The sequence below is a fragment of the Apteryx rowi genome, unplaced genomic scaffold, assembly GCF_003343035.1.
Source record: "Apteryx rowi isolate R43461 unplaced genomic scaffold, aptRow1 scaffold_819, whole genome shotgun sequence".
In the NCBI taxonomy this organism is placed as follows: domain Eukaryota; kingdom Metazoa; phylum Chordata; class Aves; order Apterygiformes; family Apterygidae; genus Apteryx; species Apteryx rowi.
The window spans coordinates 214,470-232,272 of record NW_020451115.1 but is presented as its reverse complement, the minus strand read 5'-3'; the positions used below and the strand labels follow the sequence as shown (position 1 = coordinate 232,272).

General features: G+C 38.5%; 1 protein-coding gene across 1 annotated transcript in view; it reads left to right on the top strand.

The window, feature by feature from the left end:
- The first annotated feature begins 114 nt into the window (after positions 1 to 114).
- The window catches only part of SOBP (sine oculis binding protein homolog), a 102,708-nt gene continuing 85,019 nt past the window's right edge, over positions 115 to 17,803 (top strand). The window contains exons 1-3 of the mRNA XM_026089484.1: positions 115 to 210; positions 9,521 to 9,659; positions 11,555 to 11,740. Of these exons, the coding sequence (XP_025945269.1) occupies positions 115 to 210; positions 9,521 to 9,659; positions 11,555 to 11,740 (421 nt within the window). The remainder of the gene's footprint in view (positions 211 to 9,520; positions 9,660 to 11,554; positions 11,741 to 17,803) is intronic.

Here is a 17,803-nt window from a genome sequence, read left to right as displayed (position 1 = left end):
GCCCTCCGCGGCGCCGCCTGCCACCACTGAGAGCCACCCCCTCCCCACTGCTCCCCTCGCCGGCCCCCCCAGAACACCAGCAGCCATTTCATCTCCACCAACTAGGCGCAAAAAATGGCAGAAATGGAGAAAGAAGGGAGACCTCCCGAAAATAAAAGGAGCAGGAAGCCGGCTCACCCCGTGAAACGGGAGATCAATGAGGAGATGAAGGTAGGTGCCTGTGATGGGGACGGGAGCGGGGGGTCTCTCCCGCCCCCCCTCCACCATGCATGGAAATGAAATAAGAAAGGATCTCTTGTCATTTTTTTTTTTTTGTAGGATGCACTGAATGTGTCTCAACTCCGCCTCCTGGGCTGAAAACAGAGACGAATTCACAGGCTGCAAATCCTGTTCATTGACCAGCTTTGATTTATTTATTTTTTAAAAAACTCTCCCTCACTGGGTTTTTAAGCTCCCTGGCTGCCAGTGATGAGCATTTTTTTCTATAGCAATCCCCTCAGGTAGCTTGGAAGCCCTAAAGTTAGGAAAGAAAGGGACCTCTTTTAAACACTATTTTTCTCCTTTTTCAGTAGCGAGCTGCAACTGTGTAATTAAATTGTCAAAGTGAAATGTTATGGTCTGAGCCGCGCATCATTCTTGTACTTAAGCACAGAAACTCCTTTTCTCTCCTTTTCCTTCTCGCCTCCTCCTCTGGTTTACATGCTTCACTTCACAGTTAATCAAACCAGCAGAGGTGTTGTTGAAAGGTAGCTGTCCGAGGGCTGCTTTTGATAGAAGTGTATTTATCGGTTGGAGGGCTGTCCTGTCTGAAAGGAAGCGGTGCCCGTCCAGCTGTGCTCCGGAGGTAGCGCCCGAGGCGGCCGCTCCAGATGTTAGGATGGTTGCGATTGCACAAAAACGTATTTCAGGACTTCTTTTAGCGTTAGGTCGCTGCTCCAGGCTTGACTGGTCCTATTTTTTGCGCCTGTTTTGCATGTCCGTTCCACGTCTGTTTATGTTACATCTCTAATTCCCAAAAGTTGGGAGCAGCCGACTGTAAGACTTCAGCTTAACTTGTTGTTGTTGTTTAATGCGCATATGAAATAATTAAACCAGTATAGCTTATATGATAAAGCTGCTGCCGTTTACTTTAAATGTAATTTATTAAAAAACTACTTGTAAGTGGAGGACTGCCTGGAAAACGTCACACGTTCACATAGTATACAGGCAAGTATGTAAATATGCATTATGTATTTTGAAAGTATCTTTGCTTTTGGGAGCATTGATCTCCCCTTGTAAAATTAAACAGGAATGCACAGTCTCCTCCCCCTTCCCTGTTTCTACACATCGCTAATTCCATATAGGTGTCCTTTGCTGCTTAAGGCAGGCGTTTGCTCGTGCTGCCTGGGTAATGAGTGTGAAAACAGTTCAGCGTACATCAGAACAGGAAATGTGGGCAAGGGTAGTATTAGCAGAATGAGCAAAATAATGTACTGCTGCCTTGCATATCAGTGCACCTCTTCAGAAACAAAATATACTAGTTTCAGGTCCCAAAGAGCATTCATTATTCTTTGTGAGATATATGACACATTCTCTTTTTGGACAGGGTTCTGTACAGGCACCAGATAATAACCATAATTTCTCATTGTAACCTCACATAGTTTTGAGGACTGCAAAGATCTGTAGTATAGGGCACTGGCCCCTTAGAACATTGCTTAATGTGATCTGTATGGATTGCAGCTTTTAAGTTTCATAGGTTCTAGAATTACAAATTAGCTAATTTTAATCAAAACATGTGAAATGTTATCCTGGCTGGATATAAAGGCTGACTGTGCTGGATCCTCTGGGTTTGTTTTGTTTACTTTGGCTGCAGGCACACTCAGCGGTTTGGGAGATAGTTGTTCTTCTACAGTATAACAGATGTTTGTCTGAAAGGGTGAGGAAGAAACAAAAACAACATTGTGTGAAGGAGAAAAATTACACAATTTTAAACTAATGCTTTGCTATTAAGCACTGGCATTAACTTTCACGTAGAGTTTCTCTTTTTTAATCATTTGTAGCTGCTTAATGTTACAAACCTCAAGACTTCAGCTGACTTAATTATTAAAGGCTATGGGCAGATAGAAATGGCATTTTGAACTGATATGTTTTCTGGCTGAGAGGAGATAACTGGTGGCAGAACCTTTCACAAAACACAGGCCACCTTACAATGTAATCTATGCTAATATGCTATGCTGGGAGACTGCATTTTTAGTAGGACAGTTGACTGCTAGAATCCATGGAGGAAAGAAAAAAAAAAGTTTGAATTTTTGGCTTGTTGAGAAAGTTAAAAACCTGTGACGATCATTCACTCTTTTTATTTACTAATCAATTAAGATTCTAGTTGTTCTTCATATAAACCTGAGGAATACAAGAATTTTTACAAATTGGTTACATTGTATAAAATGTTTGCAACAAAATGATATAGAGAACACAATGTGCCCTTGTGTARGTCCATATCTGTAATGTTCAAACAGCCTGGCAGTTTCCCTTCATCTGAACTGCTTTCATCTGGACCAGTGTAAAATAAGCTCTGGTAAGTAATCACGGCAGAGCAGAAAGAAAGGAATGTATACAGCAATAGACAGCCTAAGCTGTAAAAACTGTAACCCGAGTATCAGCAGCAGATCAGATATCAAGGCTTTAAGGTAGGGGAAATGAAAGAGATGAAGGGGAGGAAAAGACGAGAGAGGGAATGGAAAAGTCAGCTTGGAAAGTGAAGGAGAAGTAGGAGGGCCCCCTCAGGGAAATTTGGCTCAGGGATTAGGGAATTTTATCATGGTGTACAGTGACCTACTCAGGTTTCAGCCCACATTGGATTGAATTACTTCCCTTTGCTAGCAGAAAGAAAAAGGACTGGTGTATATGTGATTTTTTTTTTTTCTTCGGGTAATAAAAAGGCCATTGGTACGAGTGTCTATTTTAAGTACAGCAAATGCAAGGCACTATGAATGAGCAATAAAATTACCTCATCACAGAGACTTCCTTCAAGATTTGCTGTTTGATATAGTCAGATATTTACTCAAGAACAATCACAAAACCTGAGCTGCTTGGTTTTGGTGTGTTGTCACAGCTCAGTTTTAACATGACTGGAAATTCACGTTGCTTGCTGTTTCATTATGCCTGATATTAAGTTACATTTTTGTTATCACTAACCTAATGTACATGATGGTTATAACAAATTTTAATTTGATACAATATTGTGTTCAAAAGTACATGACTCTGCACAGTTTTTCAATATTACATTTCAATGAAAATACATTCAGGAGGAAATGTTTTGTTTCACTGTGACCTTCACAGTTTCTCTTTTTTATGTCCCCCCCCCCCCTTTTTTCCCTTTCCTCCTTCAGACTGTGCCTTCCAGTTATTTTCAGAGGTGGCATTTTTCATCTCACACTTTGGAAGAATAGCAGGTAGTTATTCTCAAATTAAGCAGTGCAATTTCTCACTTTTTGGTGTATAACGGAACACCTAATACATCCAAAGCTAGCATAATCAGGTAATCTGGTACTATGTTAAAACTAACTTAATGTTTACAGTTTAATTGATGAAAGCACTTATGAAATGCTTAGTGATGACTTTCACATCCATCCCTCCTCAGCTAATTTCCATATGCCATCCTACTGTCAGACAGCAGTGCCACTCAACAGTGGAAACTAGGTGCTTTGCAATTTTGTGAAATACATTGGAATGAATTTAAGAAGTTACATCAAGTATATTTTACTGAAAGTTCTCTTGAAAAGACAAGACAATGTATCTACATGTTTAGAGTCCCTGTCAATTGAAAAGCTAGCAATTAATCTGTGCTGTAGTTTCACAGGGCTGCTCCATGTGCCCAAGGAGTTTACCATCTATAAATATTCTCAATAACTAATTTGTATTTAAAGTTGGGCTTCATTCCTGATGCTTAGAGCTTAAGACAGCTCCATCTGTTATAGCTTAATAGTAAACTCATCAGAAGATCATTCAGTTTAGTGCTTTAATATTTCCTATTTGGCATTTAAAAGTACCACTGTCAAAATTAGGAAAGCAGTGAAACCGACATAGCAGCACTGCACTTGGAATAAGCCAGATAGCTGTGAACGTTAAAAAGATTTCAAGGAAACTCCTCCCTTCTCTCCTGAAAAGCAAAAAAATGTGTTTGTAAAAGTGAAAAAGCAGACAGGCTTTATCAATTGTACTATTTCAGGATACTGAGGTGGGTTTTTTTTGCAGAGTCTGAAGGGAAGTAGTTTTGTGGTACGGCTGCAAAAGGGAGTTGCATTATCTGCACAGGGAGCCTCACCTACCTGTGCATTATATAAATGCTTATTAAAACTAAGTAGATAAACCCACATTACAGAAGCAAATGTGTATGCAGTAGGGCAAACGAAATTAAAACAACAAGAAAATTTGCTTTTTGATAGCAAAAGGGTCTAATTCTAAAATTCAATATGGCGAAAGGATAGCATAAATAAGCAAAGAAAGTGAGGGCTGGATTAAAAAAAATCAATAATAAAACACTTTTATTTCCTCTGTGCAGTGGAGTTAAAAAGTGAATTTGTGGGGCTATGCACCCAGTAGTTTATGCATGCAAGGAAATGGAATGGAGCCACTGTACTTCCTTCAAAATCTGAAATAAACATTCAGCAGTAAAACCTAGAAGAAAATGACTCTGACAGACTCATTCTTTTTTGCGTTTCCTGCCTCCGTGTTTGCCAGGCCTCATTCTGTGAAGCCAGGCCTTGCCCCTTGTGAATAAGGTTCATAGAGAAGGAAAGGCAAGAGGTGTAAGATGGAAACAGAAGCATGGTTTAGCTTCAAAGCATATTAATTTGTGAAAATTTGGGGAAATGATGCATTGTAATGTAAAAATCAAGCCATAGGTGTGCTGTTACAATGAAATTAATCTTGAAAAGGGAATAAATGTGATCATATTTTTACTGCCTAGCATATAAGTTGGTCTCATAAAGGAAAGAAACCACAGTCTGGCAAATCAACATACTCTTCTTCCTTTTTTTCTGTGAAAAGGAAGCAAACTCAAGTCAAAATACCAACCAGCATAATAGTTGGTTAGTTATCTTCCTGGCTCTTCCAGGAGGGAGGATATTTCTGTGTAGTACAAGAATAGAGAAATCACAGAGTTAAAACATGCAAATTACACATTGCCCTACAGTGGTTATAAGCGGTTTGGGACTTAGCAGGGGGCAAAAAAGAATTGCTCTCTATTAGGAACTGAGGACTTTGGTCATTTTATGTAACTGGGGCCACTGGAGCACTAGAGCATTTTAAGGCCGGTTTCTTTGGCAAAGATGAGCTGATTCTCTTGCAACTGTAGTGAATTCCCTGGCAGTTACACAGCTGCGATAGTGCACAGCTGCACACCTGCACTGTCAGCTAAAGTATTGCGGGAAACTTGGCTCTGGTGGGCCCCTGGCATGTTAACTGACTGCGTCCTGCACTTGTGATTGCAGCTGAAGAGATTATCAATATTTCTACCAAAGCCTCGGGAACCTGGCTGCTTGGCATAGGCACAAGAGACCAAATGTGATATAGCGGTTTGAGTATGGAAGGATGGGGCAGGATTTCTGTGTTCATCTTCTCAGTTCTGACGTTGGTTCATGCTGTGAGCAGAAGCGTGACTCTGTCTCTTGGGATGTTGAGCGTTTCTGGCCTGGTAGGAGTGACGTTAGGTTCAGTGCTATAATTTTGCAATGAAGTCTATTGGCACTGTTTCCTGACCCTCCATTGTTTTCCTCCATTTGCATTCAGTGGGATTCTCTTTGGGCTCAAGGATTCCAGCTTATCAGTGTAATTGCTAAATAGGGATGTTATTGATGATCAGCAAGATTTTCCCTGGTGTGGTGGTCTTTCACATCATTTCAGGACTCTGGTAGGGCTGTGGAGTTGAGTTGGCAGCCTCTGTCCTGCACACCCTCCGCATCCTTCCAGGGACTGAGTTTGAAACTAAGCATGGACTGTCTTCATTCATGCCTTTGCTGTCCTGTTCCTGCAAGAGCTTAGAATTACAACTCATTCACGTCTCCATCCGATCATCCGCACTCATCTTCACATCTTGTTCTCCTTTGGCTTTAGCAGGTCCTTCATCTCTCAGTTCAGCTGGTTCCTCTCTAGGTTGCTTCATCTTCTGCTCTCCTGCTTCAACGTCAGGTCCTGCATTCTTGCTTTTTTCAAGCACTGTAGTTACAATTGTCACCTTTCCTTTCACTAAGGCTTGGAGCATAGTGTATCTTTCACTGAGCTTCTGCTCTGCACGTACAGGCTGTGTATTAATTGTCCTGCTTCCTTTCCTGTAACTTCATCAAGAGCCGAGCTTTTCTTTTCTCATCCACACAGAGAAAAACTGTCTCATCTTATTATTTGTGTTTTGACTGTTGCCACCACACTGATCTTTACAAATCCCGTCATGTTACCGTGTCATGAATCCACTCAGACTGGAGCTAGCATTGAAATGGAAAGAAGAAAGAATATAAGGAAACAATGAAATAATGTTGGTCAGCATTGGGCTGGGAGCTTGAGCATATGACCTGGGTGACTATTGTCTAGACTCACAGGATGTTAGACATCACTGCAAAAGAGTATTTTAATCAGGGATCTGAAGAAGGATAATGTAGTTTTTTGGATGCTCTTCATTTGGATGCTTTTCACATGCATGAGAATTGGTGTGGAAGAAAACAACATCTCGGCTTTGACTATCAGCTTGTTAAGGATGGGATTGTCCTTTTGGTTTTGGTATGTACAATGTGCTCTGCAATGAAGCCCTGGCCTTTAGCCACTGATAGAATAGTATTAAGAATGATCACCATCATTATAATAGGAAAGACAAATGAGGAAGGAGAATGTTTTATTTTATTTTATTTTTTTATCCAAGCATCCTTCTTAAGAAATCATTATGGTAGAAAGATACCTTTTTACCACTAATACGTGACCTCATTCTACTCTCATTGAAGTTAATAGCAAAGACCTCATGGACTTTTTTTTTGTAAAAGGACTCAAGTCTCTGTTATGAGTAATTTCAAAATCCAATGTATTTTTGTCATTACAGCTGTTCATTTTTGTACACCACTTGTGGACAGTAAAATGAGTCTTGAAAGGTACTCAAAGTTTGTGCTGTTACGAACTCAACCATCATGTTGACTAGATTCTGAAGATGGATACTAAGTTGCATAAACATGTATGTCTCTGTAGGAAAGAAAAAATATATAAAGCCTAGCTTACGTATTCCTCAACAACTAATTAGAAATTACTCATTGCCTGAGTTGATCAACAGTACAAATAAAACACAAAGCATCCATAGGAGGCAAATTTAGAGCTACCCATTTAACTGTGTTTCATGAGGTTCAAGTCAGGCAGACTTTGTTAGTTGGACTCCAGCTTGCTAGATTAATCTCTAGGGCTGTGTCTCCATAGTTGAAATTTAGCAAACCAGGGGAAGTTGGCAGAGCTTTCCTTTGGGACACCATGGACCCCTTCAGGTCAGATGCTTCATGCTGGGCAAACTGCACTGGTGGGGTTTTGCTTCCTGTTTCTAGACCTTTTCACTGTTGGATTCACATGGGTTAGAGCTGAGGGTGTTGCACTTGGGGTTTCAGCGTTGAGGGAAAAGTCTTCTAAAAGGTAAATAACAAACAAAAACTCAAAAAAGTCCCAATCTGATACTTAAAACAGTCACAAAACTGCATCTATTAAAATGTGAATTAAAATACATTTAAATAGTATAGATATTAGGCACATTACATCTCATTGTACTCTTTGTGGCAAACTGTAATAGTGTGAGGTAGTTCAGACATAACTGGCTGTCGTACTTGTTATGCTGAAACCAGACATAGATGTGGACCAGTGCTGTTTTCTGGCAGTTCAGTGCTGTACAGAACAGCCACAGAATCAGGTCTTCCAGCAGGAGGTCAAGTGAAGGTGAAAGGGGAAAAAACAGAGGGAAATTGATGCTCCACAGGTCTTTTGTGGGGGGTTTGTTTTGTTTTTTTCCTGAAATGTGTGTTTATAGCACAATTGCACTSGTGATACTCTTGGAAGAGTATAAATTGCTTGTGTTTATTGCTTATAGCTGCTTTACAACACTCCTTGACTGACAGGAACACCTATGCAATCTGGTGTGATGAATGAGCCAGGAGCAGTGCTGCCACTCTCTAATGTTCTGGGGCAGAGTGTCTGTGGTAGCTTTGAATTCTGAAGCAATTATGAGCTGATGCATTTTACTTATTTATTTAAATGACTTGAGAATTGCTGCGTTCTGTCATTATACTTGCTCCCACTCAAAAATTAAGCTAGTGCAGTTACTAGACAGAATCTAGCAACCTGTAAATTTGACGTATGCTATTTATTTTGAACTGGTATATTTTTCTCATTTCTGTGCTGGAATCCAGAGCCACAGGAGACAGCTTATCAAGATCAATATTTTAGAGATGTCAAGATCTTATAATAAAATGAAATTTTGAATTTGTTATAAAAGAGTGGTTATAAAAAATGAAGAGACCAAATTGAAAGGCATTGTTCGTGGCTTTTTCATTTCATTTTGTATTGGTCATATTACTTTAAACTGATTTTTACAGTAACAATAATTCATTAGCCAGTTTCATTCTGTAGTTCCCAAATCTATAAGCCACAGCTCCATGACACTATTCAGTTTCACAAAGCTTTGTTGCCTGGCTGCAAAATTCTTAAGTTACTCTGCTAAATCTCATGGTCCAGTAATGAGCATTTTCTACAGAAATATTTTTGACACATGACCTAGAGGACATGCTTTTTAATAGAATTTGAGACTTATGTCAGTCATGTTCCATATTTTGCGTTTCCATGTAAGCAAAAAATGTAACCACACTGTTGCCTGGAAATTGTTTTGAAAGTAAATATGGCAAAACTGAAAAAGGTCATCTTAAACAAATAGGAGAGATTTTTATATGAAACATTATGGTAAAATACTTTTATAGTATAGGTTTTTTTAAGGGCTTTGGCTATGCAAAGGTTTATAACTTTGAGRAAAAATGTCTTCACTGTGATTTTATTTGATTTGGTTCATGTGCACCTCAAGGAACTGTAATTGTGCCAGTGACCTACTCCATCTGAAAACACTGTAGCACACTAAGACTCATTAACTGCTAGCTGAAAAAAAAAATCTTAGTGTTCTGTTATTTTCTTGCTGCAGTCTCAAATATTTTATGGTAACACAGACAATTTTTTGCGACACATATATGTTAAAATATTCTTGACATTGAATGCCAGAGCAAAAGTCCTAAATAACTCTTTTCTGTTTTCTTTAAATTACAGATGTATGAGTCTTTGTCATAATTACGTGTGCCAGTCTGAGATTTAAATGCATTACACTTTATACACTTGATTTGTGAAATGAACATTAGTCTTTGAGGAGGTGGGACAAACCTGGCAGTTCCTAGTGTAGCACAGATACAGTTCGATTTATGCAGTCCTCCCTTCATTCCAAATGATTATTGATTATATAAATAAGTAGGTAATTTTTCTCTTTCAGAACTTTGCAGAAAATACTATGAATGAGCTCCTTGGCTGGTATGGTTATGATAAGGTTGAACTGAAAGATGGAGAAGATATTGAATTCAGGAACTACTCTGCAGATGGAGAAAGCCGACAGCATATTTCTGTTCTCAAAGGTAATGACACTTAATGTTTCTTTGTTCGTGCAAAGAAGGATTAACATCCCACCCTATCTGTACTGGCATGGACTAGGAATCATCTTCCACTGCTTACTTTGTGGTTGATTTAAATAAAAATATCTGAGAGTGCCTTCTAGTAAGAGGAAGCCAATAGAGTACAAAGGAAGTTATTCAACAAAATTGCTGTTAGCAGACACTAGTATATCTTCACAAATAATACCTTTTGTTAGTCAGTTGAAAGTCATATACCTATGGTAGCAATAAGCTGCTCACACCTGGAAAAAGAAAGAGTGTTTTCTTAGCGGTTGGGATTTAAGGAATCTTTCTGCTTATAAAACTAATGCTTTTGGCCTAAGGCTTTTTAATAGACCAGAAGATTTTGAATTGGAATATTCACAATGCATGTAAGAGTCATCATGAACATTCATAAAACATTCCTTAACAATGTTTGTAATACATAGTGTTCTACAAGTGCTTTAGGAGTTTTCAAGGGGTGGAGTTTGTTTGGGACATTGCTAGATCTTCATGTAGTATAGTTGTTCAAAATGTAAGTGATGGGATTCAGTCTTTTTGTGCTGCAGTTCAGTTGCTACCTTTTGACTCTTCAGCCACAGCAGGTGGGTAGGGACTTGTGATCAGAGTAAAAAGAAGAAACATTGCTTCACAGCAAAAGAGTAGGAAATTGCTGGATCTTGACTTATCCAACAAGAGTTTCTCAAAGATGAGATAAAGAGAGGAAACTGCAGAAGCTTTTGCACTCTTGGACTGCCACTTTTTACTGCGTTTATGGCCAGGAGCATCTGGGGTTTCGTTCTGATGGCAAGCAGCTGCACTGTATTCAGTGAGTGTTGCAATGAGTAGTGATACTGGAAAGCCCAGTTCTGAAGGAGAGGTGGCTAATAGAAAGTGGGAAAATTAGAGGTAAGGTGAAACAATACAGTTGTGTTAAAACTGAATGTTTGCAGCCTGTTAGTTGTATAGTGACCTTGGTGATCAATATTTATATTTCACAGAAAATGTAATATGTTTAAGTCACCTCTGAAGAAACTTGTTCTTATGTTGTGATGTGATTCATTTATTTATGTTTTAATAAATAGATCTTATAATGGATGATTTGTGGATATAATCTATACCTAAAGAAATTTGTGACATAATTTTGTTATAGACACACGATACAAATCCTATGTTTTATATACCAAACAAAGATGTTGAATACCTGTGCCAGGTAGAAATTTTTGGTGTATACAATCTGTGGGAGAGAAAGTGCTTTCTTTTTCTGTGACTTGGGAGGAGAGAGAATGATAAGAATTAAGTCCTGCCCCTTAGCTAACAGAAATGCGCTAGAGGAATTCCTCTAAATAAGAATCCTGAGGTGATTTGGGATTAAAGAATTAGAATCATAACTGTCATCATTCCTTACACACTTTGCTGTAATTTCAATATTTTGTTCTTTTGTTTAAATACTGTCCATTACTACTACTTACCAAATTATTGGTGGAGAGTTAGGAGGACTTTTGTTTTTCAGTTTACATTTCTTACATTAGTTAGTGAAGTTGAAATATATGGTGTGTGATTACCATGAAAACAGTGGATGTAAAGAACAGGAATATGGTATTATTGATTAAATCAGGCATACTAAGGGTACGTAAGACAAAGTAATTCCCCCCAACCCCCTTTTAAGTATGTTGTGTTTAATGTGATTTTGACAAAAAAGAAATATTTCTGAAGAATGCTGGAAAATATCCATTTATTTAAGGAGAAAATATTTTCATTTTTTTGTGCACTCTGCTTGTATTAGAGTAAGTAATTAATGAACAGATTTGTGAAAATATTTAAGGGCATCTAAGAAATATTTTTGTCATACTGTACAATGTGTTCTTTGTGTTTTGCAGAAAATTCTTTGCCAAAACCAAAATTACCTGAGGACAGTGTTATTTCACCATACAATATAAACACAAGCTACCCAGGGCTTGCCACGGGAAATGGACTTTCAGACTCACCAGCAGGGTCAAAGGATCATGGGAATGTACCTATTATTGTCCCATTAATTCCACCACCTTTCATAAAGCCACCAGCAGGTAAATCATAATGAACTTCTTAAAATAATAACTATCACTGACACCTATCCTGAACTTGCTAGGTTATGACTTATTTGAGAAAGTTGTGATTTCAAAATCTTTAAAAAACAGTCACTGTAGTCTTACAGGGAACTTTAAAATGGAGTGAGAGTGACTTTATTTGTTAATATTCTTGAAAAACTTGCAAATACAATGACAACAGACAGTCTCTGTACACACTTCTGCTGCTGTGACACTGCATGCTGGATTTTACTCCTTCAGCACTTCAGCAACATCTGTTTTAAACAAATTATTTGGTTTTGATGAATAAAGTTTTTAAATAAATTAATGGAAGATGATTGAATTAAAAATAAGCTCCACAAAGCAAACAGTGAAAGAGACAAAAACATCAAATTAATATCATGTCTTTCTATCAGGTTAACAAGCTCATCCTGGGAAAACTGTCTCTTGATTCTCATTGAAATCCCTGACCATTGTCTCTTGAGGGTTTAATATGATTTGTACTCTACCTAGGAGACTTCACTGAAATCTTCTACATTTTCATTAGACTTTTATCAAGAGTGATTTTTATAATATGGCATTCCTCAGAGTTTGTGTGAAAAATGTTTTATTCCACACTGCATGCTGCTTACCATAATCTATGATAGTAACTGTTATGGCTACATTAGGGTGATTCATTGCTATGTTATTATTTACTGTTGTACTCAGTGCAATAATTGGTGAATTTAGATAGCAGCAGGCTCAGTCCTGCTTCCACAGGAGTCACTGGGTATCATCCCAAATGCTCTTAAGTGACTGAGGCACAAAAGCATATGGAGTGACCTGTAATACCTACTAAAGAAYGTTACCTCTCTGCACACGGGAAGGCAGTTTAGCAAAAGAGTTCCCACCAGGCAGAAGGACGTGTCTACAGTGGCAGAACAGCTTGTAAGATCAGGTCCCAGGTGTTAGGTGGTCTTCTCTACCCTTCCAACATTTCCAGCATTTCCAAATGTTAACTGTAAAACACTGATTGGTCTGATAAACTGTTTGCTTGTTGGCAGTCATTTGGCAGATAGATTACAGTTGTTCCTTCTCCCCCAAATTATTTTAATGCCATATAGTTTTATTTCAAAGGAAGCATRCTAATATGCTATGAATAATTTTCAAATGTTACTTGATATATGTTCCCTGCCAGAGACTTCTAATCTATTTTATACAATATTTGCTAATTACCGAAGCTATTTGGGCCCATTCCTCTAGCCTTTACACAGCTAAAGATCTCAGGCCATATGGGCTGGATCCTCAGCTGTTGTTGGTTTGGCCCTAAAGCTTTAATCAAGGACCTTGTGTTGTCCCAAGCTATTTTCTCCAATCAGAGTCGTGAATGAATTCATAATGCTGAATTTGTGGTATATGAACACAGGGCTATAACATGAATTGTGCAAACTGCAATAAGTACTTGACTTTTTATGACATCAAACAAGCAGGAGGAGATGGAATTATGAAGTAGAAAAACAAATTACTTCAGCAGTAGTTAAGTAGACACTGGGGAACCATGATCAAGTCAGCTGCCTTCYGTTCTTTGCACATCCACCTACCATGTGTGTGTTGTATTCAAATGTACCAGTAAAGTTAATATTCAGATAAGGCCTTTCWTAAGTATTTTCCAACTTTGGGATTTTACTTTATTACTTCATAATGAATATCGTTGTTTTACTCATGTAAAAGATATGAATGCATAATGTCTGCCTTCTTTGATGTTATCCCATGATCAGTAAGGAGCATTAGATCACCATGACTGCTGAGCAGATGAGCATATTTATCTCACCTTTGTTTTCGAGAGTGAAGTATGGGAGGACTGGAGGGGAAAGAGAACCATAACCATTGTGGGGTTTGCAATAAGCCTTGGTAATAATTGTTTTGTTTTATCATAGGGCGTAGAAGCCCTAGTCATGATCACCCCAAAGAGCCTGCAGTTAGGTATAGGACAAGAAACAACTGGTGAATAATACAAGCGGAAGAGGGAGTACAAAGGAACCAGGAGAGTCAGCATGGGAGACAGTGGTCTTGGCACTCCACTTTGACACTGTTTTGTAGGTGCTGCATCAAAGCAGAATTCTTCAGAGCAATACAAGGCAGGACAACAGTAACTCTGGGGATGTTTTCTAGAAGTCCCTCACAAGCATAAGAGGCAGCTTGGGTAACAGCATCAAGGTCCTTATTTGTATTGAACAGGCAAATGAAGAAGACTTACATCATTGACCACTAAAGCTGACAGTCAACGTGTTAAATGTGGGGGAGACAGGCTATGAATGACCTGCCAAAAGAAGAGAAGCAACTTATATTTGATTGAGTTAATAAGTGAGGAAAGGGAACAGAAGGGAGCAGATGGAAAGAGTCTAAGAGAAAGCTTCCAAGGTTAAAACACTGGGCGGAGAAAAGGACCTTTGCAGCCATGTTTTGAACAGACATGCACAGGGCAAGGTTACTGTGTAGTGACACRTTGCAGTGACTGACATGTGAGATGCTGAGAGTCTAGATGAGTCCAGGCTTTGTGGATGGGGAAAGCTTTGTGATATTGCTTGGGTAAAAAGTCTACAAGATTTAAATAAAGCTCAAAAGGGAACACCCACAGTCAAAAATGATATCTAGATCATGAACCTGAAGGACAGGGAGTTGAATAATTTTTGCAGATAAGATTCTATACAGATAAGATGGAGAGGGAGAAGAGAAAGAGCGGAGTACTGGGGATGCTCACAGGAGCCTGAAGGGAGAAATAAGTAGGATACACTGTAAAGTGCACTGATGTAGCAATTGCAGAGATAGGAAGAAAAAAAAAAGGAGAAGACAGAGTCAGGAAGCCAAGGAAACAGGATCTTCAAGGAGGTAGATATGATTCTTTGTATCTGAAATAGCTACCAGCTTGAGAAGATGGAGGAAGGAGTACTGATCCTGAACTATGTCTAGAAAGCAGTCACTAAAGATTTCATCAGATCAGACCTTCCTTGAGTGTGCTGGAAAACTTTGATCAGAGTCCTATGTGCACTTATATTTTAAATTAACAGGCTAAAACACTGAATAGTTAACAAAAATACATTTTTTTCCCTCATACTTATCTTACAGCATTTTTTTCTTTTGAAAACCAAAGCATTTTGAACAGTATGGCTAAAATTTATCTTCAAGCTGTTCAGCTTTCTTTTTTAGTCAAATGAAATATTAGGTAAAAAATTTGCTTATGCAAATTTAGAAAACATTAGACTGCTATCTGACCAAATATTAACAGCTCTGATAAAGGCACTATCTCTTTGCAGTACCCCACAATTACCCCAGAATAAGTCTGAGTTAAACACATGGGCCCTATGTGGTGCACTGCGTGTCTACAGACTCAGATTACGGCACATCAGTGGAGGATATTAATTCCAGACTTGAGAAACCTCCACGAAGAATATTCTGCTGCCAGTTATTCAGATCTGGAGAATGTCCACAAGAGCACACCAGCTGACCTGAACCACTAGACAGATAAACCTGGCTCAGGCACCATCCAAACCAAATGGGGCTTTATCTGTCAACATCAGCAGCCTGACATGCATCTGGAAGCAAATAGGAAGTCAGTGCAGTCTCCAGAGAACTGATGTAATAGTCTCCTTATGGCTAAAACCCTTCCTTCTCCCCCGGCAGATTGGTAGCTACACTTACTGCCAACAGCAGATTCTGAGTGATCTTCAGGTTTAGTCTCAAATACAACTCATTACAACGAACTAATACGAATATTAACATTACTTCTGCTTAGTGTTAGAGCATTCTTTTTTTTTGTCTGCAAAGGAGTGTAAAGAAAGTATTTCTTTTCAATAAAAAATTGAATTGAAATAACAAGGAACAAAAATGTGGCAGCTAGGAACACTCTAGAAATAAAAATACCACCGTATCTGTGCAGGGTTTATGTTATTAATATTCAGTATGCAAAAATCCTAATTTACACTCTGCAGCCCTCATAGTGACATACAGAGTAAATCTCAGAGAGCACTGAGTGACTCTGCCCTTTCATTCAGACAAGTTTGGATGGCTGTTGTTACGTGGGATGAAGGAAGGCTAACATAAAGACTATTTAGTTGAAGAAAAGTTGCAAAAAATTCCTTAAATGCAGGCAAGAACATGTTCCCTTCTTCCCCCAGCATCTCCTAGATGTTACACTATCTCAGTTTCCTTGGTCATTTAACAGTGCTCTTTGGTTGACTTTCTCTCATGATCCTCATGGCAGTGCCTCAGCAGGGGAATACAACTGCTGTTTGGTCTAGCTTTTGGGCATGAGTGTTGGCAATAATATTCCCTTTCCTGCTTCCTTCTGCATCCTGCTTACTTCTGATGTACAGAATGCGTCTGTTATTCTAAGTATCACAGACAAGAACTGGCTCCCTGCTACGCTGCACTGTGAGGGAAGGTCATTGTCAAGGGAAGCAGTGAAAGGGGAGGCAAAAAGGATGCTACCATTCAGTTGGCTGAGCTTTCTACAGGGAAAGTACAAGGAAAAATAATGCTCCCTCCTAGAGTTTTCACAAGATAATGAATACATTTGGGAAAGGAAAGGGGATTTAAATTCTTCAACCCACAGATCAGTACCTCTACATCATGTTTGGCTCAGTGGTTTCCAAATGATAATGGTTGATTCACCTGTACCCCTGTATTGTATGAGGAACTAGCAAAAATGAGGGAGGAATGGCCTGGAGAAACTATATCTGATGAGGCAAAATTTCTCAAAAGTGGAACAGAAGCATTTCCAATAGTGAGTACCTTGTAAAATAAACCTGTAAGCTGGAAAAAACTATGAAAGCACTAAATACACAGAAGTGTCATATTCAAATACTGAAATGAGTAATTAGATATTTTATGGAAAGGAATGAGATACTTTCTGTGTTATAGCTTAACATAACTTTAAAATTAAAGTTTACAATTTCTTTGTATATATAAGTGCACATGAATAACTTGGAGCTCTTATTAGCATGGCTGCTGCTCTGCAACTTGTAGAATTAAGTAGAGTCCCTGCCTTAAGAACAGTCTGGAATTGCATGCTGTAAACTATATCAATATTTAAATTATATTGGAGGAATTTGAAAGCATAAAAGATTTTTAAATGGTTTTGAGCAGGGCAGTAAAAATGAAATCTAGGATTATCTGTCTAAATTCACCAAGGAATTGGTTCTATGACTGTATTATCAAGAAATTCTATTCCAGGCAGAACCCAGTGGCAGTTTTCCTTAAATAAAGACCATATTATCAGATCTAATTAAGCCTATATATTGAGGAGCCTTCATTTTACTACACTCTGGATCCTGCTTCAGCATTTTCCAAATCTTACTGCAGTTGCTGCTGAACAGTATTGCCATTTCTATAGCTGCAGGTTTAGTTCTCTAATAAAGACCACCACAACAAATCTTACAGTCACTACTCTTCGACTTCTCTCTCATTTTCAGTTTGAAACATCATTTAATTTATACTGATCGTAGGCTTTTTGTTGCCTGTGTTTTAAAATGTCAGTTGTTGCTGGTATGCCTGCCCCATTTAGCTCATTGTTGATGCCTTTTGCTCTCTGTGGAGGGCCAAGTGTTTCTTTTGTGCTAAAAAGAAAATCATAACATGCCCATACACACTTTAATATTGTATATTAAAAATACACAGGGAGTCCCCCCTCTATTAGCTGAAGCAGATGCTTTTTGTTTGCGTGCTTAAGCCCTGCCTAAATGCCAGCTTTCATTTGTATCGTGCATTCAGTTCTTACTGAACTATGCATGAGTGTGTGTCTTAACTCATGCATAGAAAACGTAGGTAAGTAGTGGTTCCCCAAAACATTTTTTCAAAAAGAGCTTGAACACTCCACCTTATTGGCAGACTAGTGAACTTCAAAAGACTGACCCTTAAAAGGAAACACATTATAGAACCCCGAGACATTTCTAGAGCTATGGTTGCAACAATCTTTCTGTTGTAAGCCATATTTTTTAATCTTCCTCTCATAATTTTTTTCCAAGATACATTCTGTACCTTAAATTTGTCACATGCACCATCTATTTAGAGAATCAGCACCTAATT